Genomic DNA, 26,540 nt, shown 5'->3' on the forward strand with positions numbered 1-26,540 from the left:
CTTGACGAGCAGAGACAAGCAAGTTATTGTACCTCTGTATCGAGCCCTGATAAGACCTCATCTCGACTACTGTGCCCAGATTTGGTCACCTCGGTTCCTTCTTGATGGGGAGGAGGTGGAGAGGATCCAGAGGTGAGTGACTAAGATAATTGCAGGTCTATGGAATGAACCATATGAGAACAGGTTGAAGATTTGTGGGTTGCAGAAACTAGTTGATAGGCGGAAAAGGGGAGATATGATTGAGACATTCAAATTGCTAAAGGGATTCTATAGGATTAATTCAGAGGATATTTTTAAGATCAGGACTGGTGGTGGGAGAACTAGGGGACACCCATGGAAGCTGGGCAAGAGTGTAGTTAGCAGGGGTGTTAGAGCTGGGTTCTTTACTTTTAGAGTGGTAAATGAGTGGAATAAGCTGCCAGAGTCTGTTGTAGGTGCTATGATAGTGAGCGAGTTCAAGGCAAGGTATGATAGATACTGTGAGAATGTCGAATAGTTGTGTGGACATGATGTTTAGGGCCTCCCTCGATGAGTCTAAGGACTCCCTGGAGTAGCCTGAAATAATAATAATATTCTATTTATGACACCATCAGAGAACAATTTCATATAGATAGTTTTATTACAGCAAAAGTGATGTCCTAATTTAACATGAGAGTTAAGACTATAGGTAATCCAGGATCTTAATTCTAATATTAAAGCTCTCATGTTAAATTAGGACATCACTTTTGATGTAATAAAATTTTATTTATCTATTTTTTTTCTTTCTCAGTAGAGATCAGGCTAGTAGAATAACCATTGATCAAATTATTGTCTCTTTGGCATACTGTGTGAGATTATTATTATTACCACCCCAAGACCTCATGGAGTCTGACTCATCTGGGAGGTCCTTTTATCACACACACACAACCAGCTCATCATACCGTGTTTTAACCACGTTCAAACTCTTTGCAGACACCACACTCTCATGCAAGGCATTCCAATCATTTATAACTCTGAATGAAAAAAAACCTGCCTCTCACTCCCCTACTCACACCTTTATATACAGTTTCCAGGGATGATCTCTGGTTCTCCCCCCGATCTCCCACTATTTTCTGTAGAACTTCTCCAGCATTGACCCTATAACGACCCCTTACCAACTTGTAGATCCCTATCATATCTTCCCCTCTTCCTCCTGTCTACCAGACTCTGCAAATTACTTCTCAATCTTTCCTCATACTCGACATTCCAGAGGTCAGAAATTACCTTAGTCAGTCTCCTTTCGACCCTTTCCAACATCTCTTCATCCTTCTGAAAACCTGGTGACCAAATCTTGGCACAATAGTCCATGTGTGGCCTAATCAAAGCCTTATACAACAGAACAAGAAGCCTCTGTGTTGTCTTCACAATTTTGGTGATGTGTCCCCTAAATTTTAGATCCTTATCCACTATCACCCCCAGATCTCTTATTTCCTCTACCTCCAACAATATATTCTCACCAAGCATAAATTCTGCATCCCATCTTTGTTTTCCAAATTTTAAAACCTTACATTTTGCAACATTGAATTCACATCCCCATTTCTGTGTCCAATCACTCAATCTGTTCAAGTCTCCCTGTAAGGCCACAACATCTTCACTACACTTTATGGTTCGTCCCAACTTTGCATCATCTGCAAACAACTGAATATCTCCATCCAAATCTTCGCCTATATCATTAATATACAAATTAAACAGTAATGGACCTAAAACAGATTCCTGAAGCTCTCCACTAGTGACTTTCCTTTTTCCTGGATATCGTTCCCCACATACACAACTTGATGATACCTATCAGATAGCCAGTCTCCAATCCAATGCACCAATCTAATATCCAACCCCATCTGCTCTAGTTTGACTGTCAACCTATCATGAGGTACGCTATCAAAAGCCTTTGCGAAATCTAAGTATATTACCGTGTATCCTTTTCCTCTGTCCAAGGAAGCAGTCATTTATTGTAATAAGTAAGTAGATTACTAAAACATGACCTCCCTTTAGCAAATCCATGCTGTCCATCAAAGATAATACTATTGTTGTCAACCCAACTCTGGATCCTAGTTCTCACAAGCTTCTCCAACAACTTAACCACAACACCTGGCACACAGATAGGCCTATAGTTTGATGCTTGAGTTCGATCACCTCCTTTATGAAGTGGCACAATCTTGCACTCCTTGGGAACTTGACCGAGTGCAAGACTCATATTCAAAAAAATATGTGAAGGCAGGTGTCAACTCCCTGGCACATTCCTTCAGAATACGCAGTGATATATTATGAAGTCCCACAGCCTTATTAACATCTAGTTTACTCAACTCCCCATTAACACCTCTTGCTCACCTACAGTCAATCTCTCCTCCCCATCATCAACTGCCCTCAATCTCTCCATGAAGTCACATTCACAAGATTGAAAAATCTTTATGAACTGTTCATTAAGCATCTCCACCACATATTCTGCATCAGCTGTCTTTATACCATTTTCTCCAATCAGTGCCATCCTTCCATAATTATTCTTTCTTTTGCTGGCTACATATCGAAAGAATTCCTTAGGATTCTTTTTGGCTTCATTAGCCAACTGCTGTTCATACCTCTCTTTAGCTAATCTCACCAACCAAGTCACCCTCCTTGCTTGGTCTTTGTAAACCTGATGGAATTGGTTATTTCCACTTTTCTTATGCTGCCTCCACAATGCCCTTTTTCTCTGTATCGCATGCTTAATCTCTTTATTCATTCATCTCACACCCACCTTATTGTAACCTTCTCACCCTTGGAATACATTTAGACATTGCATCTACTAAACAGTTTTTGAAAATCCCCCAAGCTGCATTGATCTCTTTTCCAGATAACTCATCATTCCACACTACACCCACAAGCTGTCTCCTGAGCTCTTCATAATCACCTCCCCCCCCCGTAGTTCCACATATACGCTTTTCTCACAGAGGTCCTCACACTGCTGGCAAACCACCCAGGTAATCACCTCATGGTCATTTTCACCAATTGGTGGATGATTTGACACCTCATTTATAATTACATCCTCTGATGAGATGACCAAATCCTAGACCCTTAATCCTTGTGTGCCCCCTCTGTTACATACTGTCTGAGGTAGTTATCCCTCAAAAACTCAAGAAACTCATTCTTTACTTCCAGTTGCTATCTCATCATTCCAGTCTATATTGCCATAATTAAAATCACCCATAATGATCATCCTTTTCTTATGTACTTGGCTAATTTGATTGTACATTTCATTATCACCACCATCCACATTACCTGGTCTATAACAACATTCCACCAAGTGTTTGATTCCGTTCACCTCTATCTCACACCATACTGCCTCAAAACCACTGCCACTATTTCCCTCTTGCATCTCTACTTTATATGGACATAACTCTTTCTCTATTATCAATAGCACTTCCCCTCCCTTTTTACCTCTTCTTTCCTCACGAAACACATCATACCCTTTCATCTCTATTCCTGTCAGGATGTCATCCTCTTCCAACCATGTCTCACTTATTCCGACAATTTTTGGGTGAACAGAGGCAATTAGTGCAACCATTTCATCTACCTGGTTTCTTATACTTTTAGCATTTGTATACAAACACAACAGCTCATTTCTGGATCTACAGCTAGTTCCACTGATACCACTCACTCGATGTGATCTCTCCATGCTCAACTGAGGCCATTTCCCTTTCTGCTTCTTCATTTTAAAACCCTTTTCAATTCCAACTGTTTCCTCTTGATCCCTGGTCATCCCATTCCTTTCTTGCTTACACATGCTCACCTCCTCTTGGAGCATCCACTTTTCTCATGCTGTGTACCCCTGTCCACCCTGATGTAATATAGCTTGTCTCTGTGTGTGTGTGTATCTGGAGTATATATATATATATATATATATATATATATACACACACATACTCCAGATTAATGACCTTAATACGAAGGTCGAAATGTTGGGAAATTAAAATAATAATTTCTAACATGGTTGTAGTCTCCATAATTTGTCTGAAATGAATGTAGACTCGACTATACAAATGTTATTGAAAAAAATTTTGAAATCAAGAACCAGACCTTGGAGTCACGGTAACGAACTCTGAAGAAAACATTGACTGATTCAGCTTGGAAGCTATGCGGTAAAGTTGTCTGTAAGGATAGAACAATAAGAACCCCATGCTGGTCCCAAGAAGCATTTCTGGGAAAGAAGAAAGCATCCCAAAAGTTCCTAGCAAATAATTCCACTGAAGTCCTAAAAGAATACAGAGGAAATGTAAGTGAACTAAGCTATGTGATCATCAATGTGTAAAAATAACTAAATAAAATCATGGGAAGACTTTGGTACGAATAGAGAAAATAAATATCAGGAATGTGGCAAAATGTTCTGGAGGTATTGAATTGGAGGAAAGAGTACTGTGAAAGGAATCAAAGATGATAAAGGTGTCATGAAAAACTGAAGATAAGGATATTCTAGACATCTGGAGTAATTACTTTGAAAGACTCTTAAACGAACCATGGAGTGACAGAACCATACTAGAAAATTTTCAAGAGGGGAATGCAAAGAGGAGTACTTATTAATACTTGAGGTAGAAAAAGCCATCAAAAACTTTTAAATGTGGAAAGGCAGCTGGAGTAGATGATATTTAGGCAGAAATTCTTAAGTATCGAGGTATAATAGTTTTGCAGTGGCTATGCTGCATGAATCAGACAGCCTAGTCAGAAGCTAGAATTCCAGATGATTAGAGTAGAGCTCCATCTGTAAAAAAGGGAATAAAGCTGAATGCGAGAATTACAGAGGAATTTCTCTACTAAGTTCCAGGTAACATTTATACAAGCATGCTTGAAAGATTGTGGGAAAGAAATTTTAGAAGAGCATGCTCTTCTAAAAAAAAACTCAAAACTAGGAAAGCACCTGCCATTGATCAAATACATGCAGAATTCTTAAAAGCAGGAAAGGAACAACTTTTGGAACCATTAAAAACATTATTTGAAAGGATCTACAAAAACGAAGCAGTGCCTACTGATTGGACCAAATCAGTCATAACTCCTATATACAAAAAAGGAGATAAAACAGAATGCAATAATTACAGAGGCATTAGCCTCCTCAGTATTCCACATAAGGTTTTTATGAAAGTACTCCAAAAACAAATTAAACCATATATAGAACTGGCACTAGGTGAAGAACAAGCCAGTTTCAGACCAGTGCGAAGCACAGTTGATCAACTATTCACCTTAAGATAGCTAATAGAAAAGACACTAGAGTACAACCAAAGTTGCTACATAAATTTCATAGACTTTCTTTAGGTATTTGATTCAATCTGTAGAAGAGAACTATGGAAAACTATGGATGAATTTGGAATTCCCAACAAACCCATAAGAATAATAAAGAATCTATATGAGAAATCTGAAAGTGCAGTACGAATGGAGGACACCTTAACCGACTGGTTTCACACAGAGAGCGGAGTAAGACTGGGATGCAATCTGTCACCAGACCTGTTCAATCTTAGACTGGAAGAAGCAACCAATAAGGCCTTAAACAATGAAGACTCCAGAATCAAAATATATGGGAAAAATGTGACAAATTTAAAATTTGCAGAAGACATTGCATTACTTGCAAGCACAGAAGAAAATCTACAGCGAATTTCTGATAAAATAAAGGAGTGTATAAAATCTGGATTAAACATAGTCAAAACAAAAATTATGCAAATAGAAAAAGCACCAATCTGAAAATTGAAATTGATAGTAAGAATCTAGAGTGGGTAGAAAACTTCACCTACCTTGGAGGAGTTATTGAGTACAATGGTGAAATTATAAAAGATATAAACAGATGAATCAGTCAAGCATCCCAAACTTTTGAACGACTTAATAAAATATGGAAGTCAAGAGACATCAAACAAGTAACAAAAGTAGGAATCTATGAAACAATGGTCCTCCCAATACTCCTTTATGGAAGTGAATGCTGGAATCTCAAAAAGGCTGAAGAGAAAAAATTATTAGTTACTGAAATGGGTTGGCTAAGAAGATTAATTGGAGTATCTCTACTGGATCGACTAAGAAACGAAGACATAAGGAAATGACTAAAACAAGAAATAACAATAATAGACAAAATCCAAGAAAGAAGACTGCGATGGTTTGGCCATGTGACCAGAATGGGAACAGACAGACTACCATCTAATGCCCTGAATACAACTATGGAAGGTAAAAGATCCAAAGGACGGCCCAGAATTAGATGGATAGACAAAATAAAAGAGGACCTGAAAACCAAATCACAACAAGCGAAACCAAATTGGACAGAATTGTTTGGACTCTCCCAGGACAGACAGAAGTGGAAAAAGTTCATTCGGCCTTATCATCATCCACATAGATGATGGAAGAGAGAAGAAGAATGCTGGGTTCAGATCAAATAGAGGTTGTGAGGATCAAATTTTCACTTCACAACAAATAGTTGAGAAATCATGGGAATATGACAAGGATCTGTACTTAAGTTTTGTAGATCTAGAAAGGGTGTATGACAAGGTGCCAAGAGAAAAAAGCTTTTGGAAACACTACAATTATATGGGATAAATGGAGCATTTATCCTTTTACACAGCAATAGCTAGTCTACATTTATGTTATGAGTCAGCAGTTAGAATTGAAGAAAATACAGAAGATGGTTTGATGTAAAATCAGGTGTAAGACAAGGGATGCATATTATCTCCACTATTTTATATATGGAATAAGAGAGAAATTAGTCAGAACACTAAACTTGAACTGCTTTAACTTGTGTGCACCATGGTGTTCTTAATTTTTATCCTTGCAAAGAACTTCGCCATATCTCTCCCTAGATGAAGTAGTTTTCTTTAGAATTTGTCACTGAGACAAAGTTTCATTCTGTTTTTTGAATTGTTTCATTTTATTTCTTGGATGTTTGTATAATTGAGTAACCTTTAAAAGCTGCTCAACTTTAATTCTTTTTAAAACTTGCTTACATATTGTTCTTTTCAATGTGATATTCATCTTTATTCTACCTTAAAATTGGAAGTGATTATCACTTAATTTTAAATCCTCTGTATACTTTTGTATCCTAAACCAGCATGAAGATATCATTATCAACAATAACACGGTTGGTGAAGCTTATTGTGTGACTTCTCTCTGTGTGAACCTGTGCTCGTCTTTATGTAGGAACATGGTATTAGTAATGACTAATTCTTATCCTGAGCAGAAATCCAGAAGATAATGCCTCTATATACGTTGTCGGGATTAATTTTTTTATACTGATCACGTGCACAAGAGGTAGAAAGTTTATTGACCCCACCTTTTTTTTTTTTTTTTTTTTTGAAGAGTTGCATGTTGTCGTTTGAAAATATCTCTTGTAGGCTGTTTCAGAGGACAGAGGTAGATGAGATAAAAGAGGAAGAAAAGCAGGTCTGTTTGTTTGCAATTACCCAATAATGCAGTGCTGAGCAGCTGCTGCTCTTATATTAACAGGTGTAACAGGAAATGGAGGAATGATGGTTGGTTCATTGGAACAATGACCATTGAAGTAAATACCTGTAAAATAGACGCAGAGCCAAAACAGTGCATATGTGAGATAGAGTTTGAAGTGAATCTGTAAGAGAGGGATTGTCTATGAGCTGAACTGCTCTCCTCTGGATAGTGTGAAGAATTTTTAGAGAAGTTTTAGGTACTCACTCATAAATGTGAGCAGTATTCTAGGAAAATGCCTAGTTTTTTGGATGCTGACGACGCCCTTGATGTGTTCATACGGAGATCTGATTTGTGTACTACTAAGGGTAATTTAATGTGAGCTGAGATTTCTTTTGCAAGAGAAGAGCAAGACTGAGTTTTGGTTGCATTGAACATGACCAGATTGTTTCGCCCCATTAAAGAATGATACATAGATCTGTGTTTAAGGCACTAATTATTGATGATCTCGATGCATTTGGATATCTGTGCACTGCATGGTTTATCAAATGAGTAGGATGAATGGAGAGTACTATTGTCTGCAAAACTGGATAGTGGTTGTGATTGAGAGTATGTCATGGTTAATGTAAATGAGAAAGAGTGGGCAATAGGACAGATCCCTGAGGTACTCCTGCATTGGTGATGTAGCTCGAAAAGAAGGATCCATCAACCATGACATGCAGGGAATTCCAGAGAGGAAGCTGACAACCCAGTCACACAGGGTGGTATAGGCAGACCAAAGGATGACAGTTTGTTTTGCAGACCATGACTGGGCCTTGCTAGATGATCAAAAGCTCTGGAAATATCAAGAGCAACAGCACAAGTTTCTCTGAATTTTTCCATTGCACATGCCCAATGGTGGGTGATATAAGCTAAGAGGTTGGCAGGGAATCCATACTGCTGGTGGCTGATTAATTGGTGGATCTGTTGGTAGTGGAGAAGTTGGTTATTGACGGCTTTCTCAATTATTTCAGAGAGGACTGAGGTGATGGCAGTTGGTTGGGTATTTTTATGGTAGACTTTTATCTCCCCTTTTTGGAATGAGCTGGTTATGTGATTGCTTTCACACATTAGGATAAGTGCCAGCTGTGTATAATAGATTGAAGGGACCATACAGGATGTGTGTTAGCTCTGGAGCTCAGTGTTTAAGAACAAATGGAAAGATGTCATCAGGACCAGGAGACTTTTTAGTGACCAAGTTGTTCAGTAATTTTCTGATGTGTTTTGTGGAAAAGCTATAGAAGACTATCGTTCTTAGATTCCATTATGGTAGCAGGAGGCAATTTCCTTTGGTTATCAGTATAGGAGTTTGAGCAAACGAGTGCTGCTGGGGGGGGGGGGGGATAGCTTTGTCATTGGGAAAAGTAACAGTAGTGCTATCAGGATGAGAGGTGGAAGTGCAGGTGAACAGAAGTTGCATCTAACAGTTAGCAAGGGACCAGAAGGCATGGCTTCCATTTGGACAGGAAGTAAGTTTCATAAATATCAACTGCTGTTGGTATTTATGAAGTTGGATTTAGATCTGTTGAGGATTGTTTTTTATTTATTGCATCCTTTTGTGTAGGCAAAGTATGAAGCTGGAGTTCTTGATGCGAGCTGCTTGTGATAAGTGAATTTTTTTCTTAATACTGCTCTTATGCACTGTGTTGAAGTGGGGTTTGGAAAGTGAACAAGGATTCAGAGTAGAATTTGGAGAAAAAGGTCTCATACTGGTAATTTCTGTGACTTGTTTGGAGCAAGTGTTGTTTGGATGAGTTGAAGCAATAGTCAGACCATGGAAAGGAGTAGCAGTTTCAGAAGTCATCCCATTTGACTCCTTTGAAGTGCCAGAGGTCGGGAGTGGCTTGAGGAAGGGTGTTCTGTGAGAGAAGAGACTTGTACAAATTTGTGATCTGAGTTGCTGAGAGGGGAGGTGACTTCAATAGTGTATTTGGAAGGAGAAATGGTTAAAGAGTCCAAAGTATTGGGTGAGTGAAGGGGTTGTCAGGAGGAATTAATGCAAGTAGATGAATAATTTGTGTTAGGTCATTGCTTATGGCAAAGATTTCTGCCTCTTGTCCAGCTTAGTTGGTGGGAAAAGGGGTTGGAAAAGGGAACAAGTTAGAATTATGGATGTTGAAGTTACCTAGGAAGTTGACCACACTCTTTGGATGGCTGGATTGCAGGTGATCAAGTTTCATGGAGTGGAATGTGAAAAGGTCTGTTATGCAACAGATGAATACTACTAGATGGGACAAGGAAACCTTAAGCCAGAGAAGGTCAACCAAGGGATTTTAAATTAGCCACTCTGGCATGCGATGTCTGATCTTGCAAAGGCCTGTCTTTGTTACCCTCGCCAAAGGAATTGGGAAGTGTGTAATTTGGACATTGAAGATTTTTTTTTTTTTTTTTTATGTTGAGCCCATACACAGGAGGTTGGTTGGTCAACCTATAGTACATTAGTACTGTGTGTGGGTAGTGGGTTGGGAAAGGAGGAATTTATTTACATTTGATTTGAATGACTTTAAATTTTATTCCTTGGGGAAACACAGCAGGTGGGAGACTGTTCCACAGTGCAGCAGTTGCAGGGATGAAGGAAGAGGAAAAGAAACTTGTTCTGTTTGTTTCTTGGTGTACTGTGAAGGGATGTTGTGCAGCAGCTGCACTTGTTCCAATGAGCTTGGTACTGAGTGGAGGAATTATTGATGTTATTTCTGATGAGCATTTCCCATGGAAATATTTGTAGAATATACATACTGCAGAGACCATACGTCTGTGTGAAAGTGGAGGGAGAGAGTTGGTAAGGGATGGATCATTGATAAGTCTAATTGCTTTCCTCTGTATTGAGTTGAGCATTTTGAGAGAGCTTTTAGGGGCCCCACCCCATATGTGGGGAGCAGAATTCAATAGCTGGGCAGATTTGTATAATGTGAGTAGCTTTTCAGGGGGTGAAGTAGCGTCTTGAGCGAAAGAGAAATCCTAATTTTTTTTGAGGCTTAGGATGCAATGGTTGTGATATGTTTATGCCAGGAAAGGTTTGATGTGAGGGTGATTCCAAGAAGCGAGATCTCAAACTGTCTGGAAATTTGGGTGTCGTCAAAAAGGATACTGGGAAAAAATGGTTCTTTTTTTATGGGAAATAGTACAGAACTGGGTTTTATTGGTGATGAAATTTATGAGGTTATCCGAACCTCATTGTAGGATGGCTTGGGGATTGGAGTTGAGGGTGGTGGTGGCGGTTGATGTTCTGTAGGTTGAGGTGAGTTGTGAAAGGTAAGGCTTATCATATGCAAGCGAGGAGTGTAGTGTGCTGTCGTCTGCAAAACTGTGTATTGGGTTGGAGGTCAATTGCAGTAGGTCATTGATATATAGCAGGAAGAGAGTTGGTGAGAGGACAGAACCTTGTGGGACTCCTGCATTAATTGAGTGGTGAGAGGATAGGGAGCTGTCCACCATCACACACAGTGTGTGTACAGACAGAAAGCTGGCATCCAACTACAGAAGTCCTGGGTCAGACCAAATGATGGTAGTTTGCCTAGTAGGCCTTTGTGCCAGACCCAGTCAAAGGTTTTGGAAATATCTAGTGCAACCACTTGAGATTCGCCAAACCTCTCCATTGCATTTATCCAGAGATGGGTGGTGTATGTGAGTAGATCTGTTGATCGGCATTGGTGGAATCCATATTGGCCATCATTTATTTGGTGAGTGTCTTCAAGATAGTGTAGGAGTTGGGAATTAATGATTTTTTCCATTACTTTTGACAGGACTGAGGTAAGCGAGATAGGGCAGTAATTGGATGGCAGTGACTTGTCACCCTTCTTGGGAATGGGCTGAATATAGGCCAATTTCCAGCTTGTGGGATAGATTCCAGTGGAGTAAGAGAGTATATATAGGTGACATAGGATAGGGGTCAGTTCTGGAACACAAACTTTGTGCTCCAGAACTGACCAACCTACTGTGCACATCTTAATTGCTGTTTACATCTCTGACAAGGACTGCTTTTCCAATTTTTTCTGAGCTGCCTGCGCTGAAAAAATTTTTCCACTTCTTCCTTAGTGGAAGATAACCTTCTGTGGGGCTATAAGCATAAATAAATTTCATTGTGGTTCAGGTTATCAAAAGCACCTGCCTAAGTGTTTTTTTGTGCTTTTTATTTGAGAATGGTGGTTTTCAATTATTAACCCATAGCATGTAAGAAGCATAAAAAATAATTTTTAAATTATCATAATATAAATAAAATTGTTAACCATTCTCATAATTAATCCTTACGTTAATTCTTTCATTATTGAACTGCCAGTTTACTGAATTTTACTGAGAACATTTCTTTCTTTCATAATTGTATGGGATTGTCAGCATTTATTGTGTAGAATTATGAAGACAAACCTGTATTAGAACAGTTACTTTAAGAGAATATAAATTTGATGTTTCAACTTTTATTTCAAGTCGCCACCGAAAACATGCTCACACACAAAACACTGGGGCATAAGCATGATATGGAAATCTCACATCAGTTGACAAATAGACAAAAATAACCATACTAACAGATAAACACAGTGTTTAATTATTTCTTTTATTTATTTATGTTTTATCATCTGTGTCTATCACCAGAGATCAGGCTAGGGTGAACAGTTGACTAGAGCAGTTATCTTACTCAAGTATATAATGATGTAGTGCGTGCGTGTGAGAAGATGACCTTGAAATAAATATTGATTGAAATATTGAGTGTCATATCTTAAAGTAATTTGTTCTAACATGGAAGTTTTTCTTCATAAATTGACAACTGAGAACATTTGGAAATGCCACTGATATATTGATGTTAGATGGAACTGGTGGTTTAAATATCAAATAACTGTTTTATTTGTTTTAATTTAAAGTTTGCAGGATGTTCATTTTTCTTATTTTGTTAATATTTTTAGATAACTTCAATGTTTTGTCACTTGATAGCAAGGATAATCCATTTAAGTAAGTTTCTTCAATTTAATTACGTTTTTCAAGTTTATTCTGAAGCGAAGATAATAGCTTCAGTTTTATACCAACTTGAATAACTATATGGTAAAATTTTCTGTTCTAGGCTTTTTTCTTTTAAACTGTTTATTCTTTGAATTTTTACAATTTTTTAAAAATTAATCATCTGTTCATATCGAAAACCAAATATATGCAAGTGTTCTGTGTTTATACATCATAATCACTAAAGAGTACAGATGATAAGGAAAGAATGAAAATAAGTACTTGTGATAAAATCAATAATATTAACTAATAGTCAAATTACTCTCAAACACTTATACAAATATTATACATAATATCCTATACCCTCAGTGTATAGGATATTATGAGATAGTACTATATGAAAAGTATACATCATTATTTACTTCCTGTTGACAGTTTCCTCTTCCAGATCAATCTGTTATCTCTTGGTACTCTGATATTGTCAGATCTTATATTTCAGTTTTATAAGGTACTTCTTACTACATCAATCCACCCAGATCTTGTCTTCCTCTAGATTTTTTCATGTCCTTCTTCAACAGACAATTGTTTTTCTAATCTTGACTCTTTCATTCTGTTTAACTACCTTAGATTTAACTCTGCTCATACATTCCTGAATGCTAACAAATGTGCACTTCATTTTTAATATAATTCTGATATTGATGCCACTGTTCACCCTCCCCCCCCTTTTTTTTTCTCAGAAAAGAATGTTTTATTTCATATCCAACTTTCAGATCTGTAAGTTAATTGGTTTTGAACACTCATGTATGCAGTTAGTTTAAGATTTTGACTAAATTTTCTCTTATTCCATAAAAATTTCCTTATCATATCAGTTTTGCTAATACTTTTTTGCATTTACATATTTAATTTGCTATCTTCACTAAAATTGTGCCTAAATAGCTAAATGCTTTACTTTTTCTAGTCTCGTTTAGGATGCAGTTTGTTTTCAACGTTTCTGCCTGTTTTAAAGCTGTCTTTTTATTGCTGATTTTCATACCAAATTTATTACAGCAGATATTCGATTTAGAGGGTCTTGCAGTCTTACACTGGATATATTTAGGAGTATAACGTCATCTGAATAAAGTAAGGAGCTGAGTTGAGTGGGTCCAATTTTGATATCAAGCCTAATATACTTCATGATGTGATCCATATAGATTAATAGCAGTGGTGCTAATGTGCACCCTTATCTCACATCTGATTAAACATCAAACCATCTTGTACCTCTTTCAAATGTAGACTATGTACTGCTCAATATAATGTTCCATTTATACCATTTAACTGGGTTTTGTTTCTCTTGGCACTTTGTCATATTCCTTTTGCAGATCTACTGAACTTAATTACAGATTCTTGCTATATTCTCATGATTTCTCAGTTACTTTTCTTAAAGTGAAAATCTGATCCCAACAACCTCAATTTGTCTGAACTCAGTCTATCCTTTTTCACGTTGCCTTTCCGCATTTTTTCTTAACCTTTTCTCAAGTATGTTTGCATAAATTTTAGCTGAGCATTCAATAAGGCAATTCTTGAGATTCTCACATTTACTTCTCTTTTTCTTCTTATAGAAGGCTACTAGGAGAGCTCTACTCTAATCACCTGGAATTCCACTGCAAAACTTTTTATACCTCCATATTTCACATTTCTGATTGAACATCAGCTACCGCAGCTTCCTTTCCATTTTCATATGAAGTTTTAGATGGCTTTTTCTGTCTCTTGTATCTATATGTACATCTGATATTTCATTCCACTAATATTTTCTGCAACTGTTCTCATTTCCTGTTTCATTCAGCAGTTTTTCAACAGTAATTTATTGATTGATAATCAATAAGGCAATTCCTCAGATTCTCGCATTTAGTTCTGTTTCTCTTAAAGAAGAATACTAAGAAAGCTGTACTCTAATTGCTTGGACTTTGACCTTCTGATAATGACTTCTGAATTATTCCAATTCAGAATCAGTCACATTGAGTTGATCATGACAAACTGTCAACAAAAACATTAGTTTCACTTGCTATATTTAGCTTTGCTTTTGATTTCTAATGAAAAGTCATTATTTTTCTGAACTGGGAATGATGAGGAGGACACTTCTGGGAATGATGAGGAGGACACTGACGTGTAGAAGTAGGGAGATTCTTGTTCCATTGTATAAGGCTTTGATTAGGCCACACATGGACTATTGTGCCCAGATTTGGTCACCTGGTTTTCAGAAGGATGAAGAGATGTTGGAAAGGGTCCAAAGGCGACTGACTAAGGTAGTTTCTGACCTCTGGAAGGTCGAGTATGAGGAAAGATTGAAAAGATGTAATTTGCAGAGTCTAGTGGAGAGAAGGAAGAGGGGAGATATGATAGAGACCTACAAGTTGGTAAGGGGTTGTTATAGGATCAATGGTGGAGAAGTTCTACAGAGAATAGTGGGAGATCAGGGGAGAACCAGAGGTCATGCCTGGAAACTGTATAAAGAGGGTGTGAGTAGGGGAGTGAGAGGCAGGTTTTTTTCGTGCAGAGTTGTGAATGATTGGAATGCCTTGCCTGAGAGTGTGGTGTCTGCAAGGAGTTTGAATGTGTTTAAGACCCGGTATGATGAGATGTGTGTGAGATAAAAGGACCTCCTAGATGAGTCTTTGACTCCATGAGGTCTTGTTTAATAATAATAATAATAATAATAAAAAACTGTTTATTACTTCAATTTTTTCAGCCAAATGAAGAATTTGGCCCCTTCAAAAAAAAAAAAAAATTTCCACCATCTCAAAATGAAAACATGTATAATGGATATTGTGCCGCTATGAAATATTTATTAAACCCATTCACTAGCTTCTGAAAATGCAGAGGAAACTTGGATTGTTGATAATTTTAAAAGTGAATAAAAATTGATGAAAATGAATTACAAACAATAGTTTGGGTTTTTTTTTAAACATTTTTTTTGATCAGAAAACTAAAAACTAAACTTCCTTTCAAACTGATTATTTTTGACTATTTTTCTTGTTGCAATCTTCATCGTGTTAGCTTAAACTAATGTTCTCTGTCAATTTTTTTAAGAACTGTTTTTTATAGTATTATATATGCACTCAGTTAACTTTGTGCATATATAATATTAATATTACTATGTAATATTACAGTTTTTACAATATTATAAATTTCAAAGTAAATTTTGTGCTATTCGAAGTAGCTGCAAATGAAAGGTAGTTGGCTTAGAAATCAATATTTATCTTTCCTTCTTTATTAAATGTTTTTCAAATTTGGGTTCTTTCAGATAACATCATGAGAAACTGTTACATTTTAGACATTACATCTTAGACAAACATTTTTCTATCTAAGATGTAATGTCTAAAATGTTAATTTGGATAATTCCATATAAAACCAAAATAATCACCTGACATTTTTGACCATATTAAGGTCATCATTGGAATGTGTGTGTGTGTGTGTGTGTGTGTGTGTGTGTGTGTTTGATGCAACAGATTTACTTGGCTATAAGACATAATTAAAGAAATTTAATGATTGGAAGATGAGAGATAATAAAATAGGAAAAAACTGTTCATTATTTGAATGCACAACTTTAGTTTTATCTTCTTGGAAGACTTCATCAGGTGCATAATATGAAAAGATAAATACAAGAATATACATTACAAGAGAAACAACAGCTATAAATTAACTTGCAAATGTATTGCTGACATTTCAAGGCATTCTGGATGTCATAGTTTCATTGGGCGCATTCATGAGATCATGCCTACACAAAATTCTAATAAAACTTATATTATAATTTTAATTGTAATGTGTACATTATAATACTCACAGTATCCCAAAGGCATATTAATTTGTATAACTTATCACTATTGGCCTAAACTCTGGTGGGGGTGGTAGTGGGGGGAACCCTTATTAGATCAAAGCAGTTCCTGCTATCTCTTTGTCTAGAAATTATTAACAGATCAAGTAACAAAAGTTAGGATAGAGATTACTCACAGATAAATTAGCACAAATGCTATTGATGATGACTAGTATAAGAAATAAGAGCTGAAGTTATTGCTGAGTTCTAAAGTAAGGGTTTGCTGAAGAACTTGAAACAGACATCATGTGGACTAGATGTGTGCCATCCATATTCTTGAGCTTTTTAGCCACCATTATTGTTTAGATTAGGAAGGGTGATCAAAATTTCACTGACTTCCTTAAATTTGCATTCATACCAAGTTTTGTATTATGTAAAGAACAGGTACCTTTCCAATCAATTTAGTGTGGGATATTAATAGCATGATCTGAGAGGCTCAGTTTTTGAAAATTGTTAAATTTGATTTGTTGTTCATATTCTTGTTTTTTATGGATTGTAATTGTGCATCTAGTTTCATAAATATAAGGTAAGTTGGAGTTGCAGCACTGGATTCAATATACCCCAGAGTAAATTTTGTGTGGGTGGGGAGGGATTCTTAGATGAGTTGAATATGTTTTTCATTTCAAATGCTGTTTAAAAGTAGCATAAGGTAATAATGGTGTAGCATTCTACTTATTTTATTGATATACGATATTTAATATATGGAATTGCTATGGTTTTACTGTAATCTATATTTCCATTTTTTAGCATAGTTTTCTGAAGAGCTGTATTGTATTGATATTTTGTTTATAGGCATTGTTTATAAACATACTGCTAATAATTTTTATTCTTGTTTAAGAGCTTGCTCATTAGAGCAATTTCTTATCACTCTTACCAACTATTATAATAATGGAATTAACTCTCATAAATTATTCTTTATTCGTAGAATTTTCACCTGAGTATCACCGGCATCATCAGTACAGGTACAAGGCTAATTAAACAATAACTGTTATATTCACAAAGCGCCACCTAAGTAGCTAAGGTTAAATTTCCTAAATTTATTTAATTATTATTTATTTTATTTATTTTTAATAATTTAAATTTAATTATTTAGTTATTTAATTATTAAATAATTATTTAATTATAATAATAATAATTATTATTTTTTTTAATAAATATATATGTTTATACAATTACATGTTAGTACTTTATAAAGCAGCAAATCTTTCCTATCTCCCACAAGGGGGAAAGACGTAGACCTTCGGATCCGTTTAGGTTAGGGGAGTGAAGTAATGTTTCACATGTTTCTTTGTATAGCCGTTCCATTAGGAACTGACTTTTGTGAATGACTTTTGTCTTGTTCCACTTAAGTCTATGTCTGGTGTTGATGGCACGTTCTGCAATTCCAGACTGTTCGGGTTCAAGGTACTGGATGTACGACTGACGTTCTTCTAACCGGACCTGAGCAGATCTTCCTGTTTGTCTGAAATATGATAATCTACAAGCAGGGAATCTGGTAGACACCTGAATAGCTGAGATGTGGGAGCTTGTCCTTTGGAGACTAGGAATGTGGAGATTTTTCTGATGGGTCGAAAAGCCACACAGATATTTAGTGGTTTTTAGCACCTTAGCTATGCGTTCACTAACGCATAGCTAAGGTGCTAAAAACTAAGCTAAGGTTCACTAACCCCATGTACATAGGGAATAGGTAGACGTGTAGGTTCTTCTGTACTTGAAGAGGATGCTGGAGCACGACTACTTAAAGCTCTTTTTATGAAGGACTTCTTATAGCCATTGGATATGAAGGAGGAATTGATTTACTGTAATTCTTTTTGTAAAAGTTCTTCCGAAGAACAAAAGGAGTTGGCTCTATGAACTAGTGAACTAGTGTTTTTATAGTACCTGCCTTTTAGCTGGGATGGTGATGTGATTCAGTGTGGATGTACTAGCCTGTATGAGTCTCTTTCCTATAGACTGTGAATTGTAGATAACCATCTAGTTGACGAAGAATCAAGAGGTCTAGAAAGGCTAACTAGCGTTTAAGACAAAAATAATCAGATTCTAATGGTACATCAATTTAATTATGTAAATAAATGTAGTATCTGATAGAAAAAAGCTACTATACTGCAATGTAAAACTTAAAAAATAATACAGTACACAAGTTTATTTTAGTAAAAAATTTAGTTTGTATGTACCTGTATTGTTGAGGATTCTGATTTAATAAAACTGCAATAAAAAAAGCTATCAGTACATAACTTAATTTGTGTAAAAAATATTACTTTCTTATACACAACCCACAAAAAAAAGTTTCACAAAATAACACAAAAAAGTTTTTTTTATTTCTTTGTAAAAAAAATCACTGATTTTCTTTTGCTTCTTGGAAACTAAACTTTTTTCGAATGCTTCTTCTCGGAGCTGCATTAGCAATAAAATTTTGTGGAATAGCGTATCATTCTGCTTATCCCATTCTATACACATATTAAAACTGTCAACTGCCTTTTTATGTTACTCTTTTTCCATTCTGTAACATTTGTGAAATTTCAACATTTGGATTTATATTTTTAACCAAATTATGCATGATTTGAATTTCCTCTTTTTGTGTATCACTGTAGTTATCTTGGTAAATTCTAGAAGGCCACAGTTTTTTCCATGATGCTCAAATTGCTTCAGGTTCGATGGCTTCCCAGGCAAAAGTGAACACACGATAAATCAAAATAGACCTACAGTATAACTGTACTATCGACAATGTGAAAAAATACTCTACTGTAATGATAATAAAATAAATATTAATAGTTAAAATAATAATTATTAAATAAAAATAATAATACACAAAATAATAATGTTGGATCCTACTTCTTCTCAATCTATACTTTGGATCCGACATAATTACTATTATGATGTTCTTAACTAATTGATAAGTTGTAAGTTGATTTCTAATTCAAATATAGAGAAAATTTATATTTAAAGACTGCGCCACTCTATATTTGAATTAGTTCAGGAACTGAAGAAAAACCAACTCACAACTATCTCTCCTTTTTGGTGTTAATATTATATATACTGGCCGAGTATATTTAACTTATTTATCTCTCCCGCTTTGGTTCGAATATTTTATGAATGGGGCAGTAAAAGAGATTCAGGCAAAACACAACTTTAGATTAACAAAAACAAATACTTAACTTCAAATCACTAAGTAAGATATTATAAACATTTTAGCTCTCACAAAATTCAATTAACTACTTGGTAAAGCTCAAAGTCACAAAGTTCCTCAGTAACCGATTGCACAAATATCTCACAGTTTCTTAAGTTCCAAATACAATAAAAATTCAGTAACACTTCTTCTGAAGCAAGCACTTTTACATCTACATTTCAGCTAATCTCCACAATAGTTACTGTTAATATAAGGAAATTCTAGGATGAAACTCGCACATATCTCTGCAAAGGAATATTAATGGTTGGAATAATCTTACCGATAATCTTCTTTCTTCATAACCTTACACGCAAACTTTTTTTATAACTGTAAACACTTAAACACTATATGGCACTCATTAAATAAATCTTCTAAGCAATAACTGAATTAATCATCGGTCACTATACACATAAACAAACATTCTTGCATGAAGTACTACTGATCACTCATGAATTAAGGCAACACACAATAATTCTTAACTTGAGGTTTTATATGCACAGTTGTTCATTCTTCCTGCATTCAATTAATTCTTTAGGTACTATAATTCTATACACAGCTATCCTTAAACTTCAACTTCACAGCCTCTACTATTCTTTAGTAACTCCGTGCTTTATTTCAAGATTCTGTGTGTCCTTGAAAGGTCGGCCCTGAAATTAAATCTCAACTCTAGTATCGCTATTCATTCAGTAGTCACTCAGCTGTCTTCCGTAGCTATAATTGTTATTCTACAACTTATTAGCTAACCGCCTCTCGACTAGTAGATTTTATTTAGCTGCTTGAGTGACTTGCCGACTATCTATTATCACACTGTGATTCCCGAATTAGAATATCCTCTGATTCCAACCGAATGCCAATCCTCTCTCTCTTCCCTCTCTGTTTCCTTTCTATCCATATTTTCAGCGTTCCTCCTTTATATATGCGTTCTTCCCGCCTAAATTGTTCTCGTGATTTCTTTGACTAAAACTCTTTTCAATAATTTTCAACATTCTCCCCACGTGCTGTTCCAAAAACGTGCTCACTCACTTACATACGTCTCCATGACAACCAAACAAAATATAATAAAATTGAGGTATTGCATAATGCTAAACTTCTACAAACAGGAACAAATAAAGAATATTTACATTTCGATCAATACGCAGTTAAATGTTGAATGCAAACTCCTGTAATATTAACATAGCAATAAATAAAATAACTTAATAATATTTTAATAGTTTTTTCTTTATTAGTACACATTCTTGATTAAATAATTAAATATTAAATCAACTTATAGGTAGTTATATGAATATTAATTTATAAATAAGTGATTTACATTAAATAATATTTACAAATGTAGCCTTTGCCATGGCAGATTATGTTGGATTTTGAAGAGGTATTAATAATTTAAATTTCTCTTCATTCAGAATCCAACAATATGTAATAAATAAAACATTTTTCTTTCAAATCCCAGTTCGAATTACTGTAAAGAGGTTCGGTTTAGCGAGATACCACTGTATATATATTTATATAAAAAAATTTTTAAAAAAATTGATTATTATAATTAAATAATTATTATTTAATAATTAAATTTAAATGATTAAAAATAAATAAATTAAATAAATAATAATAATAATAATTAAATAAATTTAGGAAATTTAACCTTAGCTACTCAGGTGGCACTTTGTGAATATAACAGTTATTGTTTAATTAGCCTTTACCTGTACTGATGATGCCTGTGATACTCAGGTGAAAATTCTACAAATAAAGAATAATTTACGTGAGTTAATTCCGTTATTATAATAGTTAGTAATATGTTTACTCATGGTATTTCCTTACTGAAACTTCTTATCACTCTGTTTTTAAGGATATTAATGACTTAGTTTTTGTGAAGGGTGGTGGTAAGAGTTGGCATGTATATATTGGGCAGTTTGTGTAATCTTGCGGTAAACAGTGAAGGATCGACTTGCTTGAGGGAATGTGTGACAATTGTATCCAGGAAAGGAAGTGAGTTCTGGTTTTCAGTTGTAAATTGTATGCATTCGTGTTGTTTGTTCAACTGGCTGAAGAACGGGTTTAAAGTTTGGTAGCATCTAGCTAGATAATGAAAACATCTTCAATGTGTTTAAGCCAAACTGCAGGTTTTAAAGTAAATAAATCTTGTGCATGTTATTCAAATAGCCTCCATATAAAAATTAACTATAGGGGAGGGGTAGCAGTGAGCCCATGGCTGTACTTTCTTTTTATGGTTTAAAATTATTTTGCCATAAAGTAACTTGAAGTTAGTACATGGGGAAAGAGAGCCATAATATCAGCAGAAATTTCTTCTGTAAGAGAAGAATTGCCATTGATTGCAACATTTGTGAAAAGGGCAGAAACTTCAAAACTGACTAATAAATCATCTTTGCCAAGCATTGTTTTCAATTTTGCTTATGGAGTATTGTGTTTTTTTATATAAGAGAGGAAATGACATAACTCCTTGAGTGTTATCACTGGTTTCTTGGCTAGGTGATAATTAGGGTTGCCCACACCTTCAACTATGGTCAAAGCAGAGCATTATATTTTTGTGCTTTAGGAATAGCATAAATTCAAGGAGAGTTGCACATCATGTGGTAATAGTTTTTTTAACAGTGATAGACTTAAGTAATTTAAGCTTTCTTTTTAATCCTGTTAGTTGCATTGTAGTTCACAAGTTAATAAGTATTGCTGTCAGAGACTAATTGATTCATTTGATGAAGGTAAGTTGATCCATTTTGAACAACCTTAGCGTTACCTTTGTCAGCCTTTGTGTGATACCCATATCCTTATTAGTTTTTAGTGACATTATGACTGCTAATTCTGTTTTGATGAGATTGCTACATATTGCTTTGGTGTTATTCAAAATGTTTCAAGTTTCTAAATGAATTTTATCAGTTAAAAGCAAAGTTTATGCCTTTATTAAATAGCAAAAGTTCATTATTTAAGGAATGGCTGCACAGGCAGTTAGCTGCTCCTAAAGTTATTCACTGGAGAAGGGAAATCCTGATTGGTTATATTTGTATGATCGTTGTTCAAAACAATGGTCCTTCATAAATAATGGCTATAACAAAATACCATGAATAAAATTCTTCACAGAAATACTTACATGGAAATATAGAGTACAGTAAAACCATAGCTGTTCCATCCATTAAAAGGCTATCAGATAAAATAGAATGCTACATCATTACAACCTTAATGCTAATTTTAAAACTACTTATATAAAAACATATTCAACTCCTCCGAAGATCTCCTTGAAGAAGTTGAATGATAATGAGATTAAAAAAAAAAGTCAAGTAAAAAAAAATTGTATAATAAATTTTTCCCTGCAAAAGCTTTGCACCATAGACAAACCAGTACTATTAGTCCTTCTTGCATGCTTCTAGTATAGTCAACTTTATGAAACCTCCTAATAATTATGACATTATTAGCACCATAATTCATTCACTTTCTTAATAAACAGCATATTTTCACTAGTCATTTTTAAATATGATTGCAGTATGTAGATTTCATCATCAAATTCCTGATATGTACTCTCAAGGAGATTATAGGATACTATGATGGTACTACATGAAAAGTTTACATTATTACTGTTGAAATTTTATATTATCGACAGTTTTCCTCTAAATTGGTTTATCTTCCTGGACTTTAATGTCAATTCTGATATTTCAGTTTTCAAACTGCATCAATCCACTTACATCTTGATCCTTCTGGATCTTTTCCCTACCATCTTGTCATCAGATATCTACTTGACTGTAATCTTTCCTCTCCTGTTCTGTTTAAATATCCATACCACCTGATATTAGCTCTGTTCACCCATTCCTGAATGTCAAAGAAATTTCAGTTAATGTTTTTCAATTGAAAACGTGGTTGACAATTTTATTGTCAAGTTTCCTTCTTAATAATCATTTCTAATATGATTCTGCCATTGATGCATCTGTTCATTCCCTAAGTTTTTTCAGAACTATCATGTCTGTAGTCTCCAGTCCTTCATCAACTTACTTCTAACCCAGCTCTCAGATTCCTAAGTTGAAACTGACTCAAACATTATCTTTTATAGTGCTAGTCTCGTGTTCAGATTAATTTTCCTTTTATTCCATATAAATTTATTCACTTGACTCCCTGCCTTACCAGCTTTGTGAATTCTGTTTATTTTGATGTTTAATTTGCCACATTCACTGATACCTTTGTCTATTTAAATGACTTAAATGTTTTACTTGTTTTTTATGCTCTTATGCCGCTTGGCCTAGTGGTTAGTATATCCACTCTCCAATCAAATGGCTGCAGGTTTGAATCCTAATGTGGGCATGGATGTTTTTGATTGTCTGTGAAAATACTGGTGGTGGGCAGTAGATGGCATTAGTGTAGACGATGATGATAGTTGCGGTTCGTTGTAGTTAATGGATTGAGTGGTGGAGACAGAGAGCTATAGAGCAGGTGCCCTCTCTTGATGAGTCTTTGGACTCCTTGGCAGGATCACGTAATAATAATAATAATAATGATTGCTTCTACATTGAAAATGTAGTTGAAGTTTTCTTTGTTGTTGCATGTTTTCATTTGTTGCTGAGTTTTGTTGCCTTTTTTGTTGCTGATTTTCATGCCACATTTGTTTGCAGATCTTCAATTTAATAAAGGAATCCTTCAATGGGTGTATTTTGATGATAAGGATTTATTTTTGGAATATAACATCTGCATAAAATAAAGGGCTCCAATTAATATCTCTAATTTTGATATCAGGTTTAATTCCACTTTCATAATATTGTTTTATATAGATGAAGAATAATAATGGAAATAATGTTCTCCTTTGTTACACCTGATATTACATCAATCTTCATGGCATTAAACCTGATATCAAAATTGGAGATATTAATCTGAGCTCTTCACTTTATGCATGGGACATTGTGCCATTGAGCACAATGTCCCATATTACACCATAATATATTGTAAATTCTTTGAACAGATATGCAAGTACATGAAATTAAAAAAATTTATTACATAATATCTTTGCATTTGTTGGCGGGAATTTTAGTAGAGAAGGAAGAATAAATTTTATTGTCAATGCTATCATGTGATGTGTGTGTGTGTGTGGGGGGGGGGGAACTGAATGCTGCATTACTGCAGAATATGTACTGAACTTGATAGCCTCAGTTTATTAAGGACTGTTGCATATAGTAAAGTATATCAAAACAACACTCAGATTCAATTTCTCAATCATAACATTCAACATTAGACAAGCAGCCATTTGGGAAATAGTGATATGAATTGATGAAACATGATGCACGTCTGTTATTTTGGGCTGATGGATATGGTTATTGGCAGAAATATATCATCCCAATATGATAAGTATGGCAGACGTTCAGTTAATAATGTGTATATGCTTCTCTTAATTTGGAATAAGAAACCTTGTTAATAGGTTTGTTGTAATGTGAAAATCTGATCTTGACAACTTCTATTTGGTCCGAATCTAGTTTTTTCTGTAAGTTTCCTTTCTACAATTTTTCTTAGCCTCTTATCAAGTATGTTTGCATAAATCTTACCTAGAACACTTAGTAGAAAAATTCCTCTAATAGTCACATTCAGTTTTATTCCCTTTTTTATAGATGGAAAGAACTATGAGACCTCTCTCCTGTTATCTGGAATTTGATATTCTGCCAGGCCTTCTGAATTATGCAGCATAGCCACTGCAAAACATTTATGCCAACATATATTTGATAATTTTTGGCTGAATATCGTCTACCGCAGCTACCTTTCCACATTTCAGATTTTTGATAGCTTTTCTTACTTCATGTTGATATGTTCTCCTGTTTGTGTTCCTCTTGATGTATTTTCAGCTTTCTATCACTTCTTGTTTTGTTTTGTTTAGCGGGCATTCAAAGTAGTCACTTCAGACATCTAGAATATCTATCTTCAGTTTTCATGTTATCTTGATCATCTTTGGTTCCATTTACAGTACTCTTTCTTCCATTTCTAAGCTTTTTTTTTTTCAACCATCTCCAGAATATTTTGTTACTTTGTAATATTTATCTCCTATATACAGAGTAGGAAATTATGATCAAAACTGAGTAGCATGTTGGGTTCTGTGCCACGGTATTGGTTGTTGGATGGGAAGGATATCGACAGTGCATTGGAAGCATTTAAAAAAAAATACTTAATGATGTAATATCAGAATGTGTGTTCTTAGAGTTCAAAGAATAAATAGGGCAGGTGTGAATTCGATGTAAGGGCGGTGTCTGTTATGTAAATTTTAGGGAGCATTCCAGAGTTACAACAACTGTTGTATGGAAATCAGAGTGAGTATGAAAAGAAACTGACTCTGTAAGCTAAAGACAACCCAAAACAGTTCCATCATTAGGCTGCAAGTAAAAAAAAAAAAAAAATGAATACGAAGGAATAACACTACTGAATGCAGATGGTATGTGGGTGACCGATACAGAAGAGATTGTTCAACTAATGAGTGGCCACTTTGCTGATATCAAATTGGCATATGCAACATTGAGCACATTACTACCTTTTCACTGGTTGAAAAAACTCAGGAGTATGAGGAGGAGATACTAGAGCTATTGCAAAAACTGAAAAAGAATTTGACAATAGGGACTAATGACATATCCACATGGATGCTAAAAGAATGTTTAGGTGAACTGGCTATTCTGTTGACCAGGCTATATAATTTGATTCTCAGAGCAGGAAAATTTCTGCAGGAGTGGAAAGAACGTATAGTAATCCTATTATACAAGGGTAATGCAAAGACTGATGTATCCAAATATCGACCTATCAGTATCTCTGGAGTAGTGGTGAAGATTTTGAAAAGTTGGTTAGGGTTTGCATACATAAATGGGTTGAGAGAAAATCAATACTTTGGAATGAACAGATTGGGTTTACTAAGGGAAGGTCATGTTTGAGTAACTTGCCCCACATTCTATAATGTTGTTACCATTGTGTTACCTCATAGTAGCATGAAGACTGTTGCATATGGGAGATTGGATTATAAAAATATTGGCATGGATAAGAGGAAGGCTGACTGAATGATATCAAAAAGTGGTATAAGGGTGATGAGAGTCTGCAAGATTTGAGGTAACAAGTGGTGTATCACAAGGATCTTGGTCCGTTGTTATTCATTCTGTACATTAATGATATGGGAAGGATTTGACAGATGACATACAGCTATTTGCAGAGATG

At 35.1% G+C, this 26,540-nt stretch overlaps 1 protein-coding gene across 1 annotated transcript in view; it reads left to right on the forward strand.

The window, feature by feature from the left end:
• Positions 1-26,540, forward strand: part of LOC150101724 (transmembrane protein 62-like) — a 365,932-nt gene that overhangs the window by 74,386 nt on the left and 265,006 nt on the right. The window contains exon 6 of the mRNA XM_090399895.1: positions 12,330-12,375. Within this exon, the coding sequence (XP_090256021.1) occupies positions 12,330-12,375 (46 nt within the window). The remainder of the gene's footprint in view (positions 1-12,329; positions 12,376-26,540) is intronic.

The sequence above is a fragment of the Typopeltis vanoorti genome, chromosome 11 (assembly GCF_054136105.1).
Source record: "Typopeltis vanoorti isolate ZY-2024b chromosome 11, IOZ_Tvanoo_1.0, whole genome shotgun sequence".
NCBI classification, from domain to species: Eukaryota; Metazoa; Arthropoda; class Arachnida; order Uropygi; family Thelyphonidae; genus Typopeltis; species Typopeltis vanoorti.